We start from the raw sequence: 18,709 nt of genomic DNA, 5'->3' as shown, positions 1-18,709 counted from the left end.
ACCTCTGGATTTTCACACGTCTAATATAATCGATCAAATTACTTTTAGTAAAAACATTCTATACAGTGTTATTTATTAAGAAGTAGACATAGGGATTTATGTATATTATTTTTCCCTATTAGTTCAGTCAATTTGTACTTTATGGTTATAAAAGGTGGGGTAGAAGATTTTATTTTTCAGACTTGTTGGTGAAGAGAGAGAAAAATTCTCAGGTTTGCCAATGCGACTAACGTCGGGAGAAATTTTTGTGGGCAAAAATCTAAAATCGAAAAATTTCTAACTTTTGTCCGTTTTTCTAAAATAACTCACCAACAGCAATACTTGGGTAAAATCATGTTTTATTCAAAATTGTAGTGTATAAAAGTACCTTTAATTTTATACTCTATTTGGTCCCCTAACATGTATAGTTTAGGAGACACACTAATTTAAAGTATCGCTTTTTTAGTAATTTTTGAAAATAAACCATCTTTTCCATTGTTGGATTTAAAAATAAATTTACACAAATAGATTAGGTACACATAGAAATAAATTCCTAAATTTATTTATTTCATCCTTAAATTGTTGCATGGTCTATTTTTTTCAAAAATCAAATAAAAACTTGAAACTTCTACTTGTTGTATCTCCTAAAAACAATAAGACGGATAATTTGTGATGGTTTACATTTCCCAACCTTTTCTTCTTTTCTTCCTTCTCACTGTCTTGGACCCAACATGACTATTAAAATTAATACGTACCTCCCAACTAGTACAAATACATTAGATGTGTCGAAAAGCATTTTATAGTTTTTGAGATATTCGTTTTTAAAATTATGCCATCACCAATAAACATATTTCTTCAAGACGTCTCAATCGCCCTTTGTGAGTACACTTTCCAGACAATCCGCTCTTGAGGTATAAGTAATTATAATAATCGATCACGATAAGGGGTAGAGTACCAAGAAGGATAAATCCAGTCCCCCCCTTCTTTTAATATGGGGTTAGAAAGAAGGACGGTAGCTGGTAGAAAACAATTGCTTTTGTTCCTCTTAATTGGAATACTATGAAAGGTATAATCTCCCCCCCCTCCCTTCAGTTACCCAGTGATAGTGATGTCCAAACGGAGTCGCGTAGGAAGGTTTGTAGGAACCGTTGGCGAGTTATTTCAGAAAAACCGAAAAAAGTCAGAAATTTTCGTTGATTTTTGATCACAGAAATTTCTCACATTTGCAAACTGGATTGTTCTCTCACTTTACTATTTAAACAAGTCGGGAAAATAAAATCTTCTACCGGACCTTTTTTAACCATTTAGCACTTTTAAGTCTAATTTGACTGTACTATATGTCTACTTTTAAGTGCCAAAATCTCCTCTCAAGGGCGCCTAATTTTATGCAACCAAAATAACTACTTAAAACAAATCAAGATCTGGTTGTTGTCACATTAATTAATTTGAATATTGTTGCTTTGATCGTTATTCTCATTTTCGTTCTAGTGCGATGTATTCAACGGAAAAAAAAGTTCCTATTGTCAATTGGTATATTGCCGCTAACAGTTTAAAGGGCATAAGAGATTTCTTTTCTGTTAATCCCAAATAACAATATTCAAACTAATTAATATGACAGCCAGATGTTTATTTGTTTTAAAAAGTTATTTTGGATGCATAAAATTAGGCGCGCTTCAGAAGCGATTTTGTCTTTTCAAAGTAGACATAGGGATAAACAATACACAAATCCCTATGTCTACTTGTTAATAAATATCACTGTATAATACAATGGTAAAAGGTGTTACTGATAAAATTTTCACAAATGTGATATAATCGATCAATTTCAGTAAAATCGTCCACAGATAAGAAATTCACCTCTGCGCTTGCTTTTCACAAGTTTAATATAATCGATGGATTGATCTTCACCAAAAGGTGCTGTTAAAAATTCACTAAAATCCGTCCAAAAATAAGAAATTTACCTGTGTATTTGCGCTGGCGCAGCTTTTCACAAGTTCAATATAATTACATGTTTAATTTAATGGATCGATTTCCATTTAGTAAAGGGTGTTACTGTTAAAATTTCAGTAAGATCGGTTCATAAATAAAAAAGTTAATTCTGCGCGCGCGCGGAAAAAGATACACCTGCAAAAATGGACACAATTTGTGCCTATTTCAATCTGGCTTCTCAATTCTAAACATTAAAAACAGCATAGCAATGGATTTGCACACTATAACATCAAAAAGAAAAAATTTGGTATATAAACAACAATGATTTATTAATTAAATGTAGCAAATATTACAAAAAAAATATAAACTGTCACCTTAAAATCTATAACAACTTGCAACAACTTAAATATGACTTAATACAACCTGATTGTCATCAGTAGGAGCAGTTTCATAATTTCTCAGAACAATCACGTCACTCTCGTAATTCCCCTTTGAACCCCCACTTTTACTTAACAAATAAATATCAGAAATTTTGATATCATGAGTAACAGACTTACACATATCATAAACAGTTAAGGCACTTACAGATACAGCCGTTAATGCTTCCATTTCAACCCCAGTTTTACCCTGACAATGTATAGTAGCAATAATAACAATCGCATTTTGTATTTCATCCAAACGTACACTCACTCTGATTTTTGTTAATGGAATGTTATGACATAGTGGTATAATATCGGATGTTTTCTTTGCACCCAAGATTCCGGCAATTTGGGCAACGGTTAAAACGTCACCTTTCTTTAAGCCATTCTCTTTGATAAGTTTAGTAATCCGGTGATCTACTTTTACAACTGCTTTGGCAGATGCATGACGAATGGTAATATCCTTGTTGGTGACATCGACCATGGAAGCTTTACCTTGTTCGTCGACGTGAGTCAGTTGCTGTTGTTTACTTATTTCCGAGGAATAGAATCGCAGTGAGTGCATAGCAATATTGCCATATAGATGTGATAACGACCCAGGATTATAATGAAGGCTTCTTATATGAGTTGACTTGAAAGATGAGTTGACACCTAAAAGAAAACTTGCTACAGCATCTTTAATGACACAAGGATGTTAAGAAAACATGCAATATAAAAAGCACCCCTAACAGGCAACTGCTGTTAATATACACAAAGTACATACTATGAGATAGTTATCCACCAATAAGAATCATAGGCCGATTCTTCATGTGAACTAGATTCAGCATGCCTAGAAAAAGTTGATAGTGTTTCCTGTATTATACGCTTGAAGCTAAGAAAAGAGAGATTAAACTAACAGGTACAAACCAGCATGTTGTTTCTTTTTTCGCCCAACCGCCGCTCCAATTAATGCAGTTAAATCTTCCTCGCTGCAACCACTTCTTATTGCATCTCTCAATGACACCTCTGTATTCCCAAACAGACAAACTTTCAAATTTCCATCAGCTGTAATACGTAGTCTGTTACAACTTCCACAAAAATGTTCACTCATAGATGTAATAAAACCAACTTGACCGATTGCTCCTGGTATTTTCCATGCCTAAAATATATAAAAAATAGGTTACATGTTTTGGTGAACGCAACTTGTGGCATTTTTAGAAATTTCGTGTATCAGCGAACAAAATCATTTTCCTGACAATGGGTTCCCATTTTAGTTGGGACACCCTATGTATCGGACCCTTGATTTTTTGAAATATTTTTAATATTACTAGCTTTTTGAAAGTGTGTCAATGGGCAATATATCAAGAATATAAAATTCTGCAACTGAATAACACATTGATCTCTCCAGTGTTACAATAAAATTTGTGGGATACTAAATAGGTACAGGCATTTGTAAGTATGTGGAATAAAACTAATTAAAAAAAATTACTTTTGAAGTATCATTTGGTCCATTCATAAGACTATGAAAATCCGGCCATCTTTGTTGTATCATTTTAACCATTTCTTGATAAGGCACCATTTTTTGCATTTCCCACTTATTGCCACCGAATGGCATATATTCGATAAATCGGACATCAACATTTTTTTCCTCTGTTAATTTAACAAAATCACAAACTTCATCATCATTGAATCCTCTTGTTACAACACAATTGACCTTGACCGGATTATAACCGAGCTGCAGTGCAAGATCAATACCCATCATAACACGTTCCCAACCCTTTCTTCGAGTGATATATTCGAATTTTTCTTTTTTCAAGGTATCTAGGCTAATATTGATCATATCCAAACCAGCCCTTTGTAAGTCAACTAATTGACGTGTTAGAACGATTCCGTTTGTAGTCATAGCGATCGTTTGCAGATTGTCTATTTTCCTTAACGCCGCTGTGAAGTACGATTGAATTTAGTAATAAACTTAAGAGCCTATAGATACATAATTACCAACAATATCGGTTAGATCTTTTCTAACAGTAGGTTCGCCTCCTGTTAATCGAATTTTTGTGACACCTTCGTTAACAAACAATCGAGAAATGCGAATTACTTCCTCTGTTGTAAGTATTTTATCGTTAGGATTCAGTTTTACACCGTCTGCAGGCATACAGTAGAGGCCTTAAAATTTTAATGAGTAGGTACTTAATGTCACAGGCTGCCGAGACTTACATCGCAAGTTGCATCGTTCTGTAAGAGAAATTCTCAAATATGTGTGGTGGCGACCAAAAGTGTCGGTTAATGGGCTTTCAATCAATTTCGGATCCTAAAATAGAATAATATGGATTGTCAACTGAAGATCAGTTTGAATAAAACGATGAAATTGTAACTACTTTTTATTACCTATTCTTAAAGTGCACACCTTTTTGGATATAGAAATTGAGATAATTGGTAGGGTTATTGTCAAACGACTATTGGAGAACAATGCAAACACTTGATTGATAAACAATTTTTTTATTGCCATCAAGGTGTAAAATGAGAGGTATATGGACTCCCTATCTTTATTTAGCACTAGTGAGCACAGTTTATGGTTGATACAATGTCAGAGAAACGACAAGCTTAGGCGCAGTCTATCACACTTCCACAAGTGGAGTTTGTGTTTTCTTACAAAAATCACGATCACGCACATTTAGTTCATATCGCAGACCGAAATAGATAGAAAAAAATTATAGAAGAAAAACTGGAGTGTTCACTGTACAAGCTGACAAAACGCCCCGATTTGGGAGAGACAAAATTAGATTTTTCATACCTTGTTCTGATTTAACACACTATCCCGTTTTACCTCGACGCTAGAATTTGTGTATCACATCGATTGTTATACACATTGAAGGTAAGGCTAGACTTTCCATAGGTTTTTGGGTATATGTTTAATTATTACATATCAAGGGCATCAGATCATAGGGGCGTATGCGCCATTTATTAGGAAAATGAAATTTTGGACGTATACACGTCAAATAACTACAAAATATATAGACGTATGTCAATTTGCGACTACACCTAGGCAAAGGCGCATGTACCGTGTGTTCGATTTTGGTTGAGACTGTATCTTGGCTGAAACTTGCGGTTTTCGCGACCCTGTGCCACTTTTTTTGTGAAACTTTTAATACCACAAACAGAATCAATCTAGTTATGTTTGTTTCTGAGATATGAATATAGAAAAAAGGTAAAAACTGTTTATTTTAGATACTGTTTCTGAGCTTTGACCCAAAGTTGGTAGTTAAATGCAACACTCTGTATATCTTAACGTAAATTTTTGCATTATTTTTCGCGATTACGTTGATGTAACAATCTATCTTTTTTAAAATTTTACCCATGAACCAAAAATAATTATTTTTTACTGTTTTTAAATGATATAGGCCATGGATTTATCGAGATTTTTTTTGTTTATTGTATCTATGGCAGCCGATACCAATCAATAAAAATCACTGATGGTAGAAACATGCCATTTCGAAAAATATAATATATATATATAATTATGTATATAAAAAATATAGGTTGTGATGCATCAAGGTAATCAAGAAAACAAATGCAAACATTGACGTTGGGGTGTTGCATTTAAAAAATACAACATTGAGCCAAAACTCAGAAATGGTTGCCCAAAAATTTGTTTAACTACGCGACTGGATTCTACATAACAATATTGAATTGAAAGTTACCTCTTCTGTAGTACAAATTCTCTATTGAACGAAAAAATGCTTGAACTTTTTTTTAACCCAAGACAATTGCATTCTTTTATCTATTTTTTCGAGATTTTTTAGTACAAAAAAGACATGGATATCCTCTTAAATGTTAATGTTTCTGACATAATATTTAAAGAGGAACATTTTGAATTGTATCCACAAGTTCCCACACTAGTACCACTTGTAATTACAATTTTATGTAATTACCGGGAACTTAAAAAAACTGTCAGTTTCTGTTCAGTTGCCACCATAATGTCATTCAGACTTTCGTTTGTTAACTTTTGAATAAACATTTTACGTGTCATAGTTGCTTACACCTTTCTGTACAAAAAGAAACAAGACGAAAAGAATAATATGACTGCCTGGGTTGCTTGATAAGGTCTTTAAACATACTTGATCTATTGCTTAATTCGAGGTTTAATATTATGAAAGTCTGTTTGGTTAGGAGCATCTAATACACCGACTTTTCGAAGTAACCGAGAAATAAATTACTTACCAAATTTTGTTAGGAAAGTAAACATTTATCTCTCTAATGAAATTATCACACGACATCAATCTACCTTGCTTATAAAATTACACAAAAACAAACGAAAGTAATTGAATAGGAGAATGATTATCCATAATTATTTCCCAATGATAATGACCATTTAGTTAGTTACTATGTACCTATAAGAGGAGATATGTTGTCTATACCTAAATTATTATGTTAAACCAAACTCACATAAAAATGCTATAAATAAATTAAAATTCTATTACCTTAATACTGGCATCAAGTGCCCTTTTTGTAGAAAAACGCCTACAAAACACACGCAAGGGCAACATTATAAATTCTAACCAACAAATTCTTGACGTTGTTTGGTTAATTACTTCTGGTGGTTGTGGTTACGTTTACCCTGTGAGCTGTGACCTTAGATCATATGTTGTGACCACCTTACTACCATTTTATATATATGACTACCATCAGTGAATTAATTTGTTTATCTGAAAAAAATTCACAAATTTACATAAGCAATAATTTAATTAGCGCAGTTAACAGAACAGAACCTTGAGGATCACTGCTAATCGAGACAGACGACTGCATGAACCCGCTATTATTTATTACGCCATGATTTTCTGTTTTTTTTTTAATTAACAGTATTGTAATGATGACCTTTGCAATGGAAAAATTTGATAAGAAATATCCTAGTAGGTATATAGTATAGTGCAACTTAAGTTATAGCTTTCAACTTTTCAAGTGATATAGGGCATACCAAATTCAAATGAATGGGCAGTGACTATGATGAACCCTTGTGTTTTTGGCTATCACTTCCGTGCACTTCAATGTACCATTGTCCAATAATGTTTCTAATCGCACACTTCGAGACTTAAGGATCGCATAAACACGAAAATGCAAAGCAGTAAACAAACTTTGGCTCCGAAAATATAACGCGCAGCATTACCCTTGATAGGATATTATCAGTCCCCTTTCGGGGTTCCCATTAATCCCATTTGTGCATTTCGATGCCGCATTTTATGATGCCGCATCAAACTGCATTCATCTTTTGTATTCACACTACATTTTTATTGCAGCAATTTTACTTGCGCATGGAAATGCACGATTTAGAACATGTCCTATTTTCTGACGCATTTCTAGTAACTTTTTGGAGTCTTTCGTTTTATATTGGCGCTATTTCATTTTTGTTAATTTTATGATTATGTGCGTTTGATTATACTTCATTGTTTACTTTTGTGCGTATATTTCAAGCCTAGAGAAGGAAGTCTTATAGTCTTAAGTTTAAGTTGGTTTATTTTTTGTTTGTTACTTTTTGAATTTATTAAGAGCGTTGATTAGTTACTGTGAGTTCTAAAAAAACTGCATTTACTTGGACACGGGAGCTAACAAAAAATTTAATAACTCTTTACGAGGCCCAACCAACCCTTTATATTACCTCATTAAAAGAATACAAAGACAAGAATAAGAGAATGGACGCTATTAAACTTATAAAAAGCGAGTTATATGGCAAATATCCCTCGATGACGTTATTAAAAAAATTCATTCGAGTTGGAGAATTTCGGCTTTAAGGTTAAGGTTCAAATTATCACCACCACCACCACATAAAAATAAAAAAAGATTGGTAGCAGTGTAGTTGCGTGAAATAACTTGCACCAGTGTAAACATGAATGCATTTTTAGCTGCGCATCAAAAAATGCGTCTTGAAAATGCAGCAACAAAAGTTGCAGCATCGAAATGCATAAATGGGAACCCCGCTTTTTTCATAGTCGAAGGTTATATGTATGTATATAATAATAATAATAATAATAATATTGCCTTTATTGTTCCAAAAAAAAAGAAAACAAAGATTTATTGCAGTACATTAAGGGCGAAGTTCAGCACTGCGGCAATGCCACAGTCTGCTCTTCCACTTAACCCCATTACTACATGTATTACTAGACGAGAAAAAAAAAGTATTCAACTAAACAAAAAAAAAAACAAAAATAAAGAAGTAGGTATACTTACTTTAAAATCATTAGCTCTTAATACGCCAACAAATCATTATTTTGAATATGTAATAATATGTATATGTAACCCTCCTTCCTTAGTCTTTTATTTCAATAATATATCCTGATGAGATCTGTGGTATGTGGTTAATAGACGATAAAGGGATGTTTTAACAATTGAGTGAAAGATGGTTAGTTTCCCTTTATCATCGTGTATAATACAAAACTTTATTTTATAGCAGAAGCCATATAAATCATTGTCATGTGTTCTGAACGTCATTTTATTTCGTGCATTTGAAATAAGAATGACAGATGTCATTAGAATGCACAATCAACTGTTTCACTTTATCTACCCTTACGGTTAAAGTGGTCACTTATGGTTAAAGAACGGCTTAGCCTACTCATTCAAACCTAATGTCATTTTAACATATGCTATATAATAAATAAATAAAGAAGTCTTACAGGAATTGAAAGGTAAACAGTAATGTTGTAATTAATCATAAAAAGAAATGTAATTTAGCGTGCCAAAAGGCAACAGGACAGTTTTCAATAGCTGTTTTTATATACTAGGTATATATTGTATATCACTTTCATATAGCACCACATTAACATTCGAAATCATTAGGGCTGGTTATTTCATTTTTCCATCAACAAACAGCCTGTTTAAATGATTGTTCAGACTGAGGTGAAAAAGATAGAATCTGATTTAAAGTAGTAGCTGCAGTATAAGCACAGACAACATATAGTATATGTTGTCTGTGGTATAAGTAACAAAGAAAAATGGTACGAATTACAAATCCACCCTGTACAGTAAATCCGTTTTAAATGGAGTAACCAGAGTTTAGAGGTTATGTATTGTATTAATAAGGTTAAAAATATAGATTGTAAACAATTTAACAAATTATTAAACAATTTTAATTATTGGAATGGCATTATTTCCTGCGTATGAAGAAGCAGCAAAAGTAAAAGATGGAAATGAAACATCGACGTCCCATGGAGACTGGTTGACAAATTCGAGTTATCAAATTGGAGCCGATTTGTTTACATCGTCAGAAGTGACCGAAATTCGGGACAGTAGCGAATCAGGGGCGGAAACAAATCTAACTAAGAGGCCAGCGAAAAAGTCAAAGGTTCGCAAGCATAAGAAACAATGTCACGATAAACCGGCAAAGGCACCTGATGATTTTCATGTTGACACACGACGAAATCTTGAATTTTTATCGGTGCATACAATATCTCGGCCCGCGGCTCCAAAATATTCCACCTTTTTTAAGTTGGGAAGTGCTCAACGGACAGTAAAGAAAAAATATAAACGTTATTACCAAATAGTTGTTGAAAAAAAGGATAATAGTGCCGATGAAGCCACAGTTACAAAAAAAGATTTGGAAAAAAACATTTCAGTGGAAAAAAATGAAGATTTTACAGGGTTTAAGCAAGAATCTGATATGTCCAAAACCACAGCATTCTATAATAAAAGTCTTGGAGAGAATCCACGCAACATTGATTTATGGTTACAGTATGTACATTTTCAGGATGCAATATTTAAGTTTGAAAAGACTTATAGAAAAGGTAGTTTTGCCAAGGGTACAAGAGTCACCGCCGAACGTAAACTTGCGATACTTGACAAAGCACTAACTCTCAATCCTGATTCTGAAATATTAATGAGAGAGAGATTAAATACGGCTGTTGGCACGTATCCTGCCGATGAATTGCAAGTGCAATTAAAAAATTTGGTCGAAAAAGATCCCGCCAATATTATTTTGTGGCAAGGGTACATTGAAGCGACGCAATGTTCAATGTCTCATTGTAATACTCCCGCAGTGTTAAAGTTGTACACAAAAAGTTTGGCAACACTGCATCATATGAGGCGAAATTCCGCTTTACAAAAGGCACATTTGGAGGAAAACATATTGAGAATGTTGTATCAGTGCGGACTTTTCTTAAAGCAGACGGGGTTGTTTGAGCAGCTGTGGACTTTACTAAGACTGTATCTAGAGTTAAATTTGGCCCCATCTGATAAAAATAAGTTCAATATTAGTAGCAATTTTAATGATAAGCAGTTACTTGAACTTGAAGAGGTCGTTCTTAAGTCTCAATTACCGATACACGAATTGTGGTTGCGTATAGAGAGATTACGTGAAGCTTGTCACTGGCTGCCCTTCACTGAAGATGGAAATTGCGAAGATCCCCAGGTAAGTAGTCTGATAATATTAGGAAATGTGAATTTTTAAATTGTAACCCTGTATCTCACCCTAAGTACATGTCAGAGGTTTCAAACTTCAAGTGGTAATAAGGCACTAGTAGTAGTAGCTAAAGCATAATTTTCACATATAAACTTTAACCGGTATAATATATATACAAGGTGTATAATATCAGGATACCTTTCTTCAGGTTGGACAAAATCAAGAATAGCTCTGAAGTGATTTTTAAGTTTTAAATTTTAAGTTTTTTATGTGTAATATTTCGATTGTAATTTGTGACGAATGCAGGCAATTTTTTTCCTCTAAGCATAAATATATTATTATTATTCTTAGTTTTTAATGAAAAATACATTAAAATTGTTATTATTATGTTGAACGAGAAGTTCAATTGTAGTGAAAATATTTTAGTTGAAGTCGTCAGTCATTAGAATCTGAAATTTGAGAAATTAATTTGTCATGATTGGACACCCTGTACTGTACTGTGCCAAGCATAAATTATTCCATGATAAGAAAACTGATTAGTCATGACTGTAGTCGCTTTGTTTCCATTAGCGTCACTTTATTAGAGAAAGAAACTTCCTATGGTCATCAATAGGATGGATATGGATAACAAATTTCCGAGCAAATTTCATTAATTCAGTATTAGTTTTAATTTTACTCAAGGTGCCTACATACAAAATTTCATTTAAATATTTTAACAAATAAAAAAATTGGGATTGCCCAAATACAAAAGTTGGGTTGCGCATGCGCAATTTTTTTTTAAATTTAAACGGCTGGACAGATTTTGATGAAATTTTTTTTACATGCCTTTGTGTGTTTTGCCCATCAGAAAATAAGTAAGGTCTGGGGGTCTTGGGATCTTCCTCCATAAGTAAAAGCAAACATTGTTCAAAATATTTTTAATTTATTTTAAGTCTTATTGTCTTTCTTTTTTGATAAACCTAATCGTTTAACGTCCTTTGGTTTGTTCTTTTCAACTAGGCAAAATACAAATTTATTTTTGTTACAGCGGATCATATTTCCAGAAGATGTAGCCGAACTAATACATCCAATCACAATGCCGGGCAATATGTTCAAACTGACTGCTACAATTTTGACATTACTTAAAACACCATTACTACCATCACGTCATAGCACAATGCAAGGACTTGGATTGGATTACGTGCCGTGGGCGTTAGATTCAACCGAAACACTTCTTCCAATGTTTTTTCCAATTTATCCAATCGATTTGACAAACAAAAATTTTCTAGCAGATACACAGCGACTGGCAGTTGGGCCGCAATACTTAAAAACGTTCCCAGGGCAAGAGGAATATTTAGAATTTCTACTTACTACAATAATGAATTGCACAGATTGTTTACAAGGGAAAGAAAAAATTGCTGTTACGGTGTGGTGGTTTCGATTTCAAAGGCTTCTCATTGTTTTGGATAAAGAGAGTAGATTGAAGATTTCGTCTGGATTTAAAAAAAAATTAAAATCTTCTATGAAGCAATTACTCAAATCTGAGGAGCACCGAAATAACATAATTTACTATCAGGAGTTCGCCCTTTTCGAATATCAGTCGGGAAATGTTGAGAGTGCAGTCAAAATTTTGACCACAACGTTATCAACAATAGCAACTAATAACCCCCCTCTGACAGAAATGCAACGTTGCGAAATATGCTTTCTGTTTCGGACTCTAACAGAACTATATTTAGATACCGCTTCAGGTGATGGTAAAAAAAATGCGCTCAAATGTCTAGTAGCGTTAGCATCAGATAAGCCGGTTAATAGCCATTTTGAGCTGACACAAGACTTGTTGGACGAAACCAAGCTAAAGTTTAAACATGTCACGTTACAAATGTTGGGCAATGAAATGCCAACATTAATGTCGGTCGATCATTTTTTGCCCAACTTGATCACAGATTGGATAATCTGTAATGGCTGGTTTTTGTACTTAACATCTGGAGCAATTAGCTGTGGAACATTTTTAGAAGACATTCTTAGTACCATCGAGGCTGCAACGTGGCAAAAAGAGATCCTATTCGAGTTTTACGTTGCTGTACTCTTTAGAAATTGTATGGAAAATCCGGGAGCCGGCATGTTCAAGTTACTGGACGATGCTTTACATAGAGCTATTGAAGTATTTCCGAATAACTTATTCTTGTTGAGTGTGCTTGCTAAAGAACTGACAATAAATTGTTCAATGGGTCAACCGTGGTGGAAAATCAATAGGTTACTTATGAAAACTGGACACGCCATTCCTACTTTGGTTTTGATTATTATGGCAAATCAGCATTCGTACGAAATAAGGGAGAAATGGGTCGACACTATTACAGGTAAGCACTGCAATTTCATGTTATAAATTTGTCGCCAAAGGTAATGAAGCGTCGTTGTTATGTATGGAAAAATAGGAAAATGAGTATATGAAAATTTTGATTTTGTTTGAAGGGCTAATTTGTGTGATTCTGAATTCAAAAAGGAATGTTTTTGTGCACCATGTTTGTATTGCATCCTTTAAGGCGGCTAGGGGCAGGCCCTCCAAAATTTAAACTGCGCCTACGCAAATAATTATGTAGGCAACCAATCGTGCAATGGGCTCATCCCGCCTTCATTTTTTATTTCTGATCCACAAAGTACATTAAAAATAAAAAGACCCGTGTGTCCTCAATTTTTATTTGCGAGTAAAATAAACCCAAAATAAATTATTGAAAAGCTGTGTTTTTAGTCCGAATTTGAAACGCTTCAGACTAAATACGTCACAAACCTACAACCAATCACGTAGAAGTGAGCTGGCAACCTTACGCGAAGGTCTGACGTTTGTCACATTTGACGTTTTGAGAAGGATGTTTAACTGCATCTAGCACGAAAGTGACAAGTGCCTGTGACAGATGACGCAAGTTATAAATGCCATTCTCCTGCAATATTGCCAAGTCGTTATGTCATCTGAATGGTTCTAGGAGCTGATTGGTCGGGCTTATTACGTCACAGAGCCCGCCACAATCATATCGTTTTGAATAAACCTTTAAAACCGCAACATGTTCATTATTTTTTTGCTAATCAGCCTCTATTTTTAAATAAACTTTTACTGTCCAAAAAAATGTTTTATGGTTTCAGGTACACGCTTATTAAATTAGAACTGCGGAATTCAACTACACTGTAAACCCCCATTCGACAAGTTTCACCAGGCATAAGCTACCTGCAAATGACCTCATCTTCCTACAATAAAACCAGATTCCACACCCTCATTAGCGGCTATTCAACAAAAGTAACTGATTTATGGAATTTTAACTTTCTCCTGATGTTTTACAGTTTTGCTAATACTGGAAACCTTTGAATATAGAATAGGAAATCAAAGCTGAAAGCTCTACATACCTATATAAAAATATTACTAATGTATTACTTTCTAAGATTTCCTACTTACTTCCTATATAGGGATTTACAATAATGACTTTTTGAGATTTGGACTTGGGTAATGAAGGGAACAATTTCCGAAACAAGAAAAACTGGTCTTCAATTTTTGTGGTTCATAGCACAAATTTATTTAAACAATTATCAGATCCGATCAAACTACGGCCCCATAGATTTCTAAATTTATATGATAACGATTTTCACAGGTGCGCGGATGTAAGAATGGTATTTTTCTTCAATTAGATGAACAGTTTTCGATATTTCGCATGGCTTCCGCAGTGTAGCCCGGTATTTGCTGCGTTTTCAACCTTCCCCCATTTATCAAATTATACATTGCGATCAAAAATGAGTGACCGTCGAGTCACCTTTGGAATTTTTGTTTACATGGGAAATCGTACTTAACATCAACTTTCAAAGGCGACTCGACAGTCACTCATTTTTGATCGCCCGATATATCTGAATTCTGATCTAATTTACAACAAAATAAATGACTCATTTTTCATTACAAAAAATGTTTTAATAGATTTTCGGAAATTTTCCAATTCCAACACGACATTCGCCTGATGGTTTACGAAAATAGTTTATTTGGCTAGCCGTCAAACCTACAGTGGAATTATCAAAAGCATAGGTAGATTAAAAAATTATCAGTCCTCGTGTGGGATCGAAGAGAGATGAGCGCATTTTTGTGTGGCAGATCAGTATTGTATTAGCCACCATCAAAAAGATCTTATCGCAAGCTAACACATTCCCTTTGTCGGTACCCGCTTCCGACGTCCCGTTCACCCACAATGGGGTCATCCCGCCTTCATTTTTTATTTCTGATCCACAAAGTATATTAAAAATAAAAAGACCTGTGTGTCCTCAATTTTTATTTGCGAGTAAAATAAACCCAAAATAAATTATTGAAAAGCTGTGTTTTTAGTCCGAATTTGAAACGCTTCAGACTAAATACGTCACAAACCTACAATCAATCACGTAGATGTGAGCTGGCAACCTTACGCGAGGGTCTGACGTTTGTCACATTTGACGTTTTGAGAGGGATGTTTAACTGCATCTAGCACGAAAGTGACAAGTGCCTGTGACAGATGACGCAAGTTATAAATGCCATTCTCCTGCAGTATTGCCAAGTCGTTATGTCATCTGAATGGTTCTAGGAGCTGATTGGTCGGGCTTATTACGTGACAGAGCCCGCCACAATCATATCGTTTTGAATAAACCTTTAAAACCGCACATGTTCATTATTTTTTTGCTAATCAGCCTCTATTTTTAAATAAACTTTTACTGTCCAAAAAAATGTTTTATGGTTTCAGGTACACTTATTAAATTAGAACTGCGGAATTTAACTATACTGTAAACCCCCATTCGCATTTAGATGAATTTATTTATATTATTAGCCACACGAGAAAGAGAGATCGCGATTCGAGCTTCCAGAAACAAAATTAGCAGAGGAAGATACCTTTTGGGCGCCCTAAGTCAACTACCCCTCGCAGGCGTGCGCCTTGTAAAATGAGGTTAATTTGGTACCCAGGAAAAAACAAATTTTCGCCACGCAGTTGTTGTGTCCGTTTACAAGATCTTTCCAACGGCACCATTTTGAAAACAATCTGAAAACTGACGGTGAGTAAAAACTTCAAACTCGAATTGCGGGTGAGCGAGACGTCGGAAGTGGGTACCGAGAAAGGGAATGTGGTGGCCCCCACCAAGATCTTACTGATGGTGGAGTAAAACTTCAAACGCAAATTGGGGATGCACGGGACGTCGGACGCGAGTACCGACGAAGGGAATGTGGTAGCTTCGACAAGATCTCACACGAGGACTTTGACAATTTTGTACTAACGACATGCTCAAATAAAAAATTATCACTTGTAATACTACTAGTGCTTGCTATTTCCGGAAACTTTTCCATTTTTTGATAAGTAGATAACAATACACCTACATCAAATGTATGAAAAAAATGTATGAAACGGGTCTAAACAATTAAAACGTTACTCCTGAATATTACATTTATTGATGTACAATATTTTTTAATTATCGGTGTTTTATCGTTGGTACTAATAGACGAATAAATGGAAGGCATTGAGATTCTTTTGTTACTTGTCTAATAGGTTCATAAACCATTGTATATAAGTATAATGGTCATTAGGTGTTAATATTTTCCAGGTAAAAGTGCTACCTGAGTTGCCTATCGTCATTGTATGTAAGGTATTGCATTACTTCCGTCGCTATATTTTATATAAACTTTTGAGTAAAAATTACGTTTTATTTGATAATTTGAAGCAGTTCGTAATATATTTTTTTAATCCACTTAGTTACTAAATAAATTGTGCGGATTTACTTTTTAAATATTTTTTTTACTAAGGCCAGTATTCGCATTCTTAGTAAATTCAAGATTATCATTTATACACGACTTAAATAATTTTATCAAAAAAATAAATCGCTACATTTAATGACCTTCTATATCTCTACCAATTTCCAATAAGACCTCTAGTTAGAATTAATATTTGGGCTTCAAAAATTACTCAAAAGTTTCGACTTTTATTGCAAATTTCAGTGGCCATTGTGTGTTGCCTATCCTCTATCCGTAGCCCCCTTAATATACTCTGTCCATGATCAAATCTCATTTAGCATTTTACGGGTTTCCTATTAATAAAGGTCACAGGCCATATCTATGAAACCGTTAGTTGCACACTTGGAGAAACAGATGGTATTAACAAAAGAGGTCAAGAGAAATCACTGGAAATTATTTTCAAGTTTGTAGGGCTGCCGCTAGAGGGAGTACGATACATGGTTAAGTCTTAGATCATATATACATGATAGAGCTATCTCATAAGCTCTACTAAAAGACAACCGTCGCCAACATTCCAATGCGCATTTTTATGCCTATCCTCTTTTACTATTAGTAAGTTTGCCGGGTTGATTGTAAAACTGCGCACGCTTGGCGATTGTAAGGACGTTTGACCGTTTGACGTCGTATATTCGCAAACATGTTTTTGTTGTTTAACCTTGCTTGACTTTACATGGTTATACAGGGTGTAAAGCGATGGGGTATACAAGAGAGAATTTTTTTTTAAATATTGATTCATGAAAAAAATGTATTCTTCATGATATTTTTTGCTTGCTTTGAAAGTACCAATAACGTTTCGATAATCTAAAATTTATTTATAGAAATCTGGAAAAATAATAAAACAAATTTTTTTTATTGAAAGTTATTACATCATATCACATTATAATCAAGATAGCGTATTGCTATCAAACCACAAACAATCGAAACGTTATTGGTACTTTCAAAGCAAGTAAAAAATATGAAGAATAAATTTTTTTCATAGATCAATATTTAAAAAAAATTCCCGCTTGTATACCCCATCGGTTTACACACTGTGTATGAAACTAAACTTTTAATACAGTTCTGTACCATTAAATTGTCTTATAAAGTTGTATTTATTCCTGTATTGAGAACCTTTTTTACTCTAAATAATAAATGTTGCTTTGTTTATTAACATGTGTGAGGTTAAAGATTTGAATTTTCTGATTACCATCACTGCAACTGTACATGCAATAAGAACATATAAATTGTACGTCGACAAGAGAGATACAGTACAAAAGTACGTATAGTCTTTAATCAGAACATGTTGGCGACATAGTGTAACTGCATCGCTCCATCCATGTTAATATGTATGATCTAAGGGTTCAGTAGAAAAATGATTTTTTTCGTAAAATATACCCAACAAACATGCATAAAAAATATGTGCATTGCAATCATGTACCATTTTGACGCAATACTTGAAATATGTGGGGTGGGGGAAGGGACACATCTTTTTAAGCAGTTGAAATGTAACTTTGGTTTAGGATAACCGATTTTCACATAATTGCTAGTATTGAGCTCTCTTCCTGTAATCAGATTTTACATGAATAGATAGCGCATTCGTTGCATTTCTGTTATTTTTATGTTTAATGTTTGTGCTTACATTTTACTTTTAACAACTTGATCCCTATACACTTATTAGTTAAAAAAGAAATAAATTTTATTATTATAAATACCATTTTTATTCTTACCATTACAATTTAATTTTTCTAGGGAGAGAAATGACAGAAGACCCAAGTCAAGTGCACAGAATGATTTCGCTCTTCCGACGTGTGACCAGTTCCGAAATGTGTACAAGGCGATGCGGACTTGCATGGAGACTCTATCTTCAGTATTTGCACGCACATTTCGATTTATCCGTATGTAGAAATGCATACTACGCTGCTGTAGAACAGTGCCCTTGGCTAAAGGTAAGTTAATTGTGTAATTATTTTCATAAATTTAAGACTTTTAGTCGTTATACATCGACGCTGCGATTTATATTCCGGCGGAATTAGCACAAATTCAAGATTTGCTAATTGAGAAACAATTAAGATTACACATTACCCCAGAGGAATTGGATATATTAAGAAATTAGACGTGTTTAATGTGTACTATGAATCATTTCCTGTGATATGTAACATATTTTGTAACTGAGTACAATAACATTTTTTGTAACCAATAAATACATGCTAGAACTATTACAAAATGCAAGATTCTCTGTAATTGGCATTTGTTAATATATTCATTGTGGATGTTCTGCAGAAATTT

General features: G+C 34.0%; 2 protein-coding genes across 8 annotated transcripts; one reads left to right on the top strand and one right to left on the bottom strand.

The window, feature by feature from the left end:
* Positions 1–2,213: 2,213 nt before the first annotated feature.
* LOC116163031 (molybdenum cofactor biosynthesis protein 1) lies at positions 2,214–7,592 on the bottom strand. 7 transcript variants are annotated; one of them, XM_031476857.1, is made up of 8 exons: positions 7,073–7,225; positions 6,785–7,009; positions 4,521–4,614; positions 4,302–4,469; positions 3,793–4,244; positions 3,221–3,462; positions 3,088–3,153; positions 2,828–2,975 (listed from the first exon to the last, which is right to left on the bottom strand). In XM_031476857.1, coding segments are annotated over exons 2-8 (1,089 nt in total). In that variant the 5' UTR covers positions 6,851–7,009; positions 7,073–7,225; the 3' UTR covers positions 2,828–2,974. The 7 variants fall into 7 exon arrangements, with proteins under 7 accessions (XP_031332714.1, XP_031332716.1, XP_031332713.1 ...); XM_031476858.1 differs by having other exon boundaries at positions 3,231–3,462; XM_031476854.1 differs by lacking the exons at positions 3,088–3,153; positions 7,073–7,225 and adding an exon at positions 7,279–7,592 and having other exon boundaries at positions 2,214–2,975; positions 3,231–3,462.
* A 1,720-nt stretch (positions 7,593–9,312) lies between these two features.
* LOC116163030 (protein NRDE2 homolog) lies at positions 9,313–18,696 on the top strand. The gene is made up of 4 exons (XM_031476852.1): positions 9,313–10,698; positions 11,717–13,025; positions 18,173–18,369; positions 18,414–18,696. The coding sequence occupies exons 1-4, from the start codon at positions 9,433–9,435 to the stop codon at positions 18,534–18,536; spliced, it is 2,895 nt and encodes a 964-aa protein (XP_031332712.1). The 5' UTR covers positions 9,313–9,432; the 3' UTR covers positions 18,537–18,696.
* Positions 18,697–18,709: the final 13 nt, after the last annotated feature.

The sequence above is a fragment of the Photinus pyralis genome, unplaced genomic scaffold, assembly GCF_008802855.1.
Source record: "Photinus pyralis isolate 1611_PpyrPB1 unplaced genomic scaffold, Ppyr1.3 Ppyr1.4_LG2, whole genome shotgun sequence".
Lineage (NCBI taxonomy): Eukaryota > Metazoa > Arthropoda > Insecta > Coleoptera > Lampyridae > Photinus > Photinus pyralis.
Note: the sequence above shows the minus strand (reverse complement) of the source record. Positions and strands in the feature narration are given on the sequence as shown.